Raw genomic sequence first — 9,116 nt, forward strand, 5'->3', positions numbered from 1 at the left:
GAAGGCTGGGATTACAGGGGTGCTCTACTGGAGGCTGGGATTACAGGGGTGCACTACTGGAGGCTGGGATTACAGGGGTGCACTACTAGAGGCTGGGATTACACGGATGCAGCACTGTGTACGGTTTTTATGAGATGCTGGGGATTAGACATCATCTATGCCAGGCAAGAACCTTACCAGCTGAGCCACATCCTCGGTCCACAGGGATGGGGTGTCACCTAAAGGCACCTGGGAGGGAGCTCTGGGTGGCCAGAAGCACCAGGGAACATTTGTCCCACCACCGTCGCTCCAAGGCACTTCTCGATTTCTACATTTAAAAGTATTCTTGGGTCCAAACTGAGTAGGATGGGAACAAAGTTGGACATTTTCGTCACTAGCACCCCGCCAGATGCTAACAACCAAGGCCATCAGTCATCTTTGACAGGCCCAAGGCTCTGCACTGACTGTTTGGTTGACAATCATCTGTACTGTTATTTTTAAGTCAGCCAGACTATTTTATAATAACAAGCCCTGCCAGGGCTTGCTCTACAAAAGCACCATTTTCGTAACACGCCACATTGGTGAAGACTGCAGAGAAGGTGCTGGAGACGGGCAACACGTGGGGTCACGTGGGGTCATGTGACTTGCACCGTGAGCAGGTCAGCCTGGCTGCTTAGAGGCAGGGCTGGCATTCAAGATTTCTTGGTTAAAGACAGAGTCTGAGTGACTATGCAGACACAGGGCAGACCCTCAGAAGCCTGCATCCTTGAGAAGGCACAACCTTTCAGCTGTCCAGTCCATCAGTGTCCAGTATAGAATCTGGAATTATGACTACTTTTTTCTTTTACACAGGGTCTGGCTATGTAGCCCAGGCTAGTCCTGAATTCATAATATTCCAGCCTCAGTTTCTTAGTCTTAGGTGTGCACCCTCCTCACATAGCTTGGGGTGATTATCTTTTAAGAAGCAAAGAAAGAGAGGAACCATTGGAAAGAGCTTCCGGACTCTTAGGCATTTTTTTGACTCATCTCTTGGAGATGCAGATGCCGGCCAGGGCTACCAAGAAGGCTAGGAGGGGAGGGACAGGGAAGTGTTGGTAGGAGAATGCCTGGAGCCCTTTTCCAGTTCTCAGGCCCCAAGGTCCTGGATCTGGCCTACAAGTCTATGCTAGGGTTCTCTTCCCCGAAACTTCGCCCCTCTTGCTCGGCTGATATTCAGGCTGTGTGCCTTTCACATGTCACTTCACGTCCCACGCTTTCTCCAAGGCCCCTTCAAGGCGAGTCCTGGATTCCATCTAAGTTCAGGCCCTCAGCCCTGAGCTGCCCCGCTCAACAGGAACCACAGGCATGGTGCTATAGCTCCTCTCTTGGTATTCGTGGCTTTTCATGGCTTGCTGTCCACTTGGATGGCAATGAAAGTTAAGCCCAGAACCGCAGTGAAAGGAATCCCAAGAGGTCCACCCATTGACCACCCATCTGTGTGTGCGCGTGTGTGTATGTGTGCATGCGTGTACACGTGTGTGTGGTCCTGGGAGTGGAAACCTCAACTTCACACATGCTAAGCAGTGCTGTGTCTACACAACCCCCCTCACCTATACACAGTTGCAGCCCCCCTTTCGGCTCTTCCTTTCTTCTTCTTTTTGTTGTTTGGTTTGTGTTGTTGTTGTTTGAGATAGGTTCTCTCTATGCAGTCTTGGATGTTCTGGAGCTTGCTATGGACCCATAGAGATCCTCCTGCCTCTTTCTCTAGAATTCTGGGATTAAACCATGCCCAGCCTTTGAGGTTCTTCAAACCACTTTATTGGGACATGTTTGTAAAACACCCGGATGGACACTGCTGTTCCCAGGGCAGACCCTTCCTCCTCAACAGTCCACTTGATGCTCATGCCCTCTCCCCCCCATTCTCTCTTTCTAAGGTTTATGTGCACACCTGCCTCTACTCATCTGTAGACGCATCCCTTATTCTAACAGACACCTGTGTACCCAAACGCGTGTACATGCACAACCATATACCTTACTCCTCCCATCTAGCACTTCTACTCACATACATGTATGCTACCCCATGTTCACTTAAATACAGTACACACACACACACACACACACACACCCCACACGTGTGCACATGCGCAACATGGCATGCCATCTCCCAATTTTGTGCCTTGTTAGAGAGTTGAGAGGCCAAGTCCCTGGCATAACACCCACACTACACCAATATACTTGTGACCATCAGAGAACTTCTTTCTCATGCCCTCAGGACAGACAGAACTTCAAAGGGACTCTCTCAAGGCCTGTGCTCTTTGGAAACAAAGGCTGAATTCAGAGCCCAGCTTCCCACCTCCAAGGCCATCAAGGCCAGAGTCATACGGGTAAGTGCTGGGTACTAGAGGCTATAATTTAGCTGGAAGGATCAACACCCACTCCTGTCCTGTAAGAATTCAGAGTTTTCTACCTGGAAGACGAGCTCTTGGAGGCTTGAAGATACACAGTTCAGGAGTTCAGCAAGATCCGTTGAGGTTTCCAGCAAAGAAATCAGACAGCCCAAGCCTGCAAGGGCACAGAGTGGGCTAAACAAAAGATTGCATGAACTAGGTACTCATGCCCCAGTAACCCAGGGGCCAGACCCGAAGAACAGTCCAGAGGGAATTCCCGGGACTCATCTTGATCACAAAGGATCACCCCAGTCATTTCTGGGGCCCCCTTCTTGGTAATCGTAGTCTTATCTCTGCCATTTGTTGCAATGGAAAGACATGCTTGGAGACAATAGCTCTACCTTGCAATTACACAGAGTCTGGGCTTCAGATGAGCTCACCGCACAGTGCAGACATGACCTCACCTATCCCTGACAGTTTCATAAATGAGCTAGTTTATTAGTGTCACTGAAATGGTGGGGGCATCAAAGGCAGTAAGAGCCTTGCCTGGGGTTATGTACTCACACAGGTGGAACCCCCCGCCTGTGTGTGACGTCAGGTCTGGGTGTCCCAGGTAGCATGGGAGGAGGAAGAACTCCCCCTCCTTCCTGGGGGCAGCTGCCCAGCAAGGGTTTAGGAAAGCAGCAGGGTGCCGTGCCCCTGGATTTTAGAAACACGGGCCTTCAGGTACCAATAGTAGCTAGCAATGCACTAACTGAACACTGCAGCCTCTTGGAGGGACACAGAGGGATACTAGCAGACACACCTGTGCCCTAGGCAGGCCAAGAAGAAGTTTGTAGGTGTCTGGAGCCCCTGTGCCTTCACTGGGCTCTATAGATGGGTTGGAGCTAGGGACAAGAATAGTGTATGGATGCCCACTTGGGTTTTCTGGGGAAGCCAGTGCCCTTGAAGGGAGACCCTTAAGCCTATCACTATTGGGAATTGATGCCCAGGGCTCTGAAGCTTGCTGGGCGAAGGGAACTGGGGCATGCCAGGGGCATCTAGATTGGAGACAGCCAGGGTCAGGGACATGGGACATAAGTGACAAGTGAAAGAGGGTTGACAGATACTATTACCAAAAGCATGGGTTATTCACAGCTTAATAACCAGCTCATACAGCCTTGGCAAGGCCACCTCTACTTCAAGGTCAAAGAAAAGACTATTTTGCAGGTGGCTTATGTGTTACTGAATCCGCGCATCCATCGGGTAACAGAAGCCGAAGTGCTGCTATGTGGTGGGGGCCCTCTGGGTGGCCCAGCATGAGCACAGTTGACACCGGAAGGCATTTGTGTCTTTGCAGGTAGCTTCAGTCACAGTGGGTGGCTGGGGAGGGGGGTTAAGCCTTCAGAGGGAGAATCTGCTAGATCTTTCTGGAGTATTCTGACTGGAAGTGGAGCTCGGCACCCATTGCCACCCTCCTGAAAGGTCCTCTGGGAAGGTTCCAATCACTCTATCTGTTCCTGCCCCACCCCACCCCCCAAACTCAGTGTGTCGCCAGCAATTAACTGGGCCTCTTTGTAGAAAATGAATTTCCCTTTCTTGGAAAAGGATTACAGTTCTCGAATGTCAAGTGGGAGGAATCTGGCACTCTGTATGGGTTGTTTGTGGAATAGTGCCACGGTAAGCAGCCGGACCCCTACACCCCACATTGTTAGAGTTCTACGGGGCTAACAGCAGGTCAACAGGGCTTGGTAAGGCACGGGGCTGACTCCATCCCGTCACACAGAATGGATTAGTGTGTGTACAAGACAGATGCAGAATGACTCTCCCTGTCCCTGTGAGGAGGGTATCTGGATAGAAACGCTGTCAAGCAGCAACAACGAAGCCTCATCTCTCTGTGCCCTCTCTCCCCAAACATGCATTGGCACTGACACCCTGTCTGACCCTCAGGAAGGCCCTGGGAGCAGATGCATAGGGGATTTCCTGGGTTTCCTGTCGCCCCCTACAGGAAGACATGCATTGAGCATAGTCAGCTAGTAACTATGGCTGAGCTGTCCGGGGATCTTCCTAGTCGTGGCTATGCCTGCCCCAAAGGGAGAGTGCCCGAGAAGGAGGGTTACATTTCATCTCTGTGTGGCTCTCCAGATCCTCTTCATGGCCCGAGTCACCTGCCAGGACATTCTTCGAAATATCCAAAGTGCCTTCGCTGATGATGGCACGCAAATCTGACTTCAGAAGGCCGACTCGCCTGTTATTCTTCAGGACCATCTTCATCGTCTAAGGATGCAGAGGGAGAACAAGGATTACCTCCTGTCGTGGTACCGTGGATCATCCCCCTGGACATCCCAGAACTTCCTATTGCTGTTGAGGGGAAGGAAAAGTGGCTCTGGGTACATCCACTAACATCAAATCTCAAATGGCATGGAATGTTCAGGCTGTATGCCTTTTAGCTCCGGAAGCCAGACCTGCCAAGCTTCCTCTTCCTCAGCACCCTACTCAGGCCCAAGACCCTAGAAAAGAAACTGGGGGGTAATTAATCAGTATCTTACAATGTTGTCCTTGATACTGAGCAGACGGCTGTGGGGTTTCAGAAGCCTGCCTTCTCTCCCTCTCCCTTGCTCTGGGCATCCAAGGAGTCACTTTGTCTCTGAGATGCATTCCCAGCCCTGTTTCTGTGCCTCCTGCTGGGAAGCTTCCAACATGAACGTAACCGTTAAGAGCTGATTTACTGAATTATCAGGCGGGGACTATAGAAACCTTTACGTTTCATGACTTCATAGTATAGGTGCCCGGTCAGCCTTCAACTACACCAATCTGCATTTCCCAGAGGAGGGAGCAGCATTAGGCTGCTTAGGATATTCAGTAAATATCCTCACGGGGGCACAAGAGCAGAGATCAGGCTCCAAGCAGGGCTCACTTCAGAACCCAAATGTGCCCCCTGATTGGGATGAAATCAAGGGCCCACTACATTGCCACTGCCAGGAAGACCCATGAATGCATCTGCACTCCAGACTGGGGATGGCCTGAGGACCAGCTCAGAACCCAGGGAAGGACACATGCTAGATATATGGACTGCTTAACAGAGGACCCGGTGAGTTCCTCTCCAGCTCAGAAGGACTTGGGGCATAGCGCTGGTGCCCGAGCTGTCTCGTGATCTGCTGTCTGAAGGATTTCAGGCTCATATCCAGGGTCTCTTGGCATCAGTGTGGGGTTGGTTTCTAGATGCTCTGTATGCCCGTGTACAGAGAGAGCTGAGGTGACTGGAATCTCCCAGTGCAAGGGCCAGGGTGAGCTTGACGAGCACCACGAGACCTGGGGGCCTTGTTAGCCAGTGGCCAGTGGGCTTTCCTGTCTACCTGCTGCTTGTGGGTGGGCTGGAATGGATGCCAGGTTTTCTAGGTGCTCGAGTCCCTTATAGATGCAGTGTTTGTGCACGGTCCATACAGCCTTCCTTACAACTGAGACCATCTCTAGAGCACTCGGAGCACTGGATACCGTAAATGCTGTGTGGCGTGGTATTGCTGCAGGCACGATGACAGGGAATGTCTGTCCACACTCAGTACAGACACGACTGTTAAAGGCCTTTGAATCATTTTCAGGCTGAGATGAGTTGAGCCTATGGGGAGAAACCTACAGATCCAGGAGGCTCGAGCTATATCACCATCCTCTAGCGTGTACACCAGCTACACAACTGCCACAAATGCCAAAGGCTCAGAGCAGAGGAGACTGGAGCCCCAGACACACAGAGTCCAGAGGGTTGCATGTAGAGGGGGAGGGGTCTGTCTGCCTGCCCATCTATCTGTCCATCATAGGTCTACGGTGCTGCCTTTCACCTCTCACCTCTGACACCAGCTGACCCAGGTCGGCACCCCCAGGGCATCCCTCCCGTATCTGTTAAATGCTGCTCTGCTTTCTCTCTTGTGCAGAGATTAGAGGTGATTGGAGCCTTCCAGTGGCCAGAGGCAGGGTGGGCTTCTCGCATTGCACCACGGGACCTGAGGGCCTCCCCAGCCTATGGTTGGGATGAAAGGGCCTCCCTCCTGCAGGCAGTGACTGCCCGCTCTCAGGGAAGATATGGAGCTTCACCGTGTGCCTTGGGAACATGTAGGGAGGTTGAGCTGGGTGTACCTTTGCCATGTTGGAAAGGTATGTCTTTCTCCTGAGTCTTTTCACGAATCTGGTGACTTCTGTGAAGAATAATACACAGGGCCGTTACTCCTTCGGCACATTCTAGCTCCTCTGGGCAGGCGGGGGAGGCACCCATGGCTAAGCAGGAAAGCTGGGCTGCCTGAGTCTGGGCCTTCTCCTCCTCCTCACCCATTTGCTGGGCCTTTCCCCAAAGGCTGAGGGAGTCTGGTAGCAACTGCATGGCCAATAGAAGCCTGGTGGCAGAGACTTGTATAATCCTAGCTTCTGGATTGGGCTGCTACGGGGTGGTTGGTGCCCCCTTATCCATACGGTGAAGCATCGCTCCACCGCGATGGTACTGAGGCACCTCTGTGAGCAAATTAGTCATGAACGTGGAACTTTCCCAAAGGGGATTGGTGCTTTTAAGAAAGGAAAACTCAGGTAAATTCCTCACCTCTTCCCCAGGGTGAGGGCAAAGCAGACGGACTGTCTATGAAACAGAAAACAGGTCCTGACTAGATCAGATCTGCCACTGCCCTCACGCTGGACCTCCAGCCTGTACAGCATCCCTTCCTCACAAACAGCTGAGGATCGACTCTCAGCAGCTGCTGAGCTGCCCAGGGCACGATGTACTAGAGCAATCTGAGCTAACTAAGACAGGCATTCCGAGGAGTCTAGAATTTGCCCCAAGATCTCCAAATGCCCCATCTTTCTCATATCTTTGGAAAAACTATTAAAGGGAAGGATGGGAGGGAAAAGGTATGTGTGGGGAGAGGAGAGAGGCTGTGGGGGGGCAGAGGCTGTGTGTGTGTGGGCCAGAGGCTATGTGTGTGTGTGGGAGAGCTGTGGGGGGAGGCTGTGGGGGTGGGGAGAAGCTGTGGGGGGGAAGAGGCTGTCTGGGGGGGGCAAGAGGTTGTGGGGGGAGAGGCTGCATGTGGCAGGGGGCAGTTGCTTACTCTTTCCCCTCTCCTCCTGAATGAACTTGGCTATCCATTTGACAGCTATTAAGGAGAAAATACCCAGGCAGTGTTTGCAGTGGGTGGCTCAATCCAGGAAGCCATCAGAACCACTGATGACAAAATCACCCAGGCAGACGGGGCTCTGCATCTATTTCACAGGTCAGGGGCAAAAGGTTACTGTGTACGACCCACCAGTGGATGGAGCTGCCCTTGTGGCAACATTCAGTTCTTCGTCGTGCAGAATCTGGGTTTTGTGTGAAACCCTACCTTTGAGTTTGGAGATCTGTAAGACGGCTGGAAACCCTTCCAGAGCACTGAGAAGCCACAGTTTGAATCTCTTACTGAACAGCCGGACAGATTTCAGGTACTGGATACTAACGTCCTCCAGGAAGTCGGGGAGGAGAGTGTCCTCCAGGCCCTGCAGGGAAAGAATCAAAGAGCATGTTCCGGCCTGTGGCCGCAGGTGCTACCAGTGACTAACACAGGGACCCAGCTGGTCGTGGTAGGTCAGAGAGGTCACTAATGACCTAATGCAGCCACTGTTTTTTGTACAGGGCATGCTGGCACCCTTGTGTGCCAGAACTGGAATCTGAATTTCCAAATTTTGATACTGGAATCATTTTTCTTTCTTTCTGATCCTGCGGATGGATTGTGCATACTAGGCAAATACTAACCACTGAGATCCACTCTAGCCCCTGATTCAACTAATGCAAACAAAAGCCCAGAGCCAAACCAAATCAAACAACAAAGCAGCCAGCACTCTGGTTACTACCAGGAGGGTCAAAATCTACGTTTAAGGACAGAGTCGGCTTCTTTCATTCTCCTTCTGTGGTGGAAAGCTAGAAGCTCCAGATCTGGAAAACCTGAAAGGTGAGATTTGTGATGAGCAAGACAAGATCACCACAGAAACAATGCCTGTCTGACCTTCAAAACCCAGGGACTGCTCCAGAGAACGGAGCCACAGAGCAAGGCAAACCCTACAACCATGAGTAACCAACCATGGTTCTGCATTCAAAAACATCTTTTTTTCTCTGAAATTTTATTTATTTATTTTTATGTGCACAAGTGTTTCCCTGAAGGCACATCTGTGCACTACATGTGTGCAGTGCCCGATGAAGCTAGAAGAGGCTTTGGATCCCCTGGAACTGGGGTTAGAGAAGGTTGTGAGCTGCCATGTGGGTGCTGGGAACCAATCCTGGGTCCCTTGGAAGAGCAGTCAGTGCTCTTAACCTCCGAGTCATCTCTCCTGTGACTGCCCTGGAAAATGCCCTTTTAAAAGACTGGCCTGGGAACATCTGTAATCCCAGGACCAGAGACTGAGGCAGGAGGATTGTGAGTTCAAAGTCAACTTTGACTGCATAGGAGGATTCTGTATCCAAGAAACAAACAAACAAGCAAACAAGATAACAATAAATAGAACATCCTTGGTTGATATGTCCAGAGATGGAAACTGGCTAAAGTCTGAATTATGGGTCATTGTTTTCTTTGTATGAGGAAATTTAAAAAAGCAAAAGGCCCTGGTTCATCATGCATTGGTCTGTGTGTGTTAAAGATGTGCTTTTCTGGGCTGGTATGTGTACTGGGGTGTGCTGTTCTGGGCCGGTGTGTGTACTGGGGGTGTGCTGTCCTGGGCCGGTGTGTGTACTGGGGTGTGCTGTCCTGGGCTGGTATATATACTGGGGTGTGCTGTCCTGGGCCGGTGTGT

The 9,116-nt window shown here is 51.3% G+C and overlaps 1 protein-coding gene across 2 annotated transcripts in view; it reads right to left on the reverse strand.

Moving 5' to 3' along the window:
• Positions 1-9,116, reverse strand: part of Rfx8 (RFX family member 8, lacking RFX DNA binding domain) — a 63,472-nt gene that overhangs the window by 16,311 nt on the left and 38,045 nt on the right. For both annotated transcript variants that reach the window (XM_005359972.1, XM_005359973.1), the window contains 4 exons: positions 7,679-7,829; positions 6,453-6,511; positions 4,445-4,601; positions 2,426-2,520 (listed from right to left, as the gene is read on the reverse strand). In XM_005359972.1, the coding sequence (XP_005360029.1) occupies positions 2,426-2,520; positions 4,445-4,601; positions 6,453-6,511; positions 7,679-7,829 (462 nt within the window). The remainder of the gene's footprint in view (positions 1-2,425; positions 2,521-4,444; positions 4,602-6,452; positions 6,512-7,678; positions 7,830-9,116) is intronic.

This window comes from Microtus ochrogaster, linkage group LG2 (genome assembly GCF_000317375.1).
Source record: "Microtus ochrogaster isolate Prairie Vole_2 linkage group LG2, MicOch1.0, whole genome shotgun sequence".
In the NCBI taxonomy this organism is placed as follows: Eukaryota; Metazoa; Chordata; class Mammalia; order Rodentia; family Cricetidae; genus Microtus; species Microtus ochrogaster.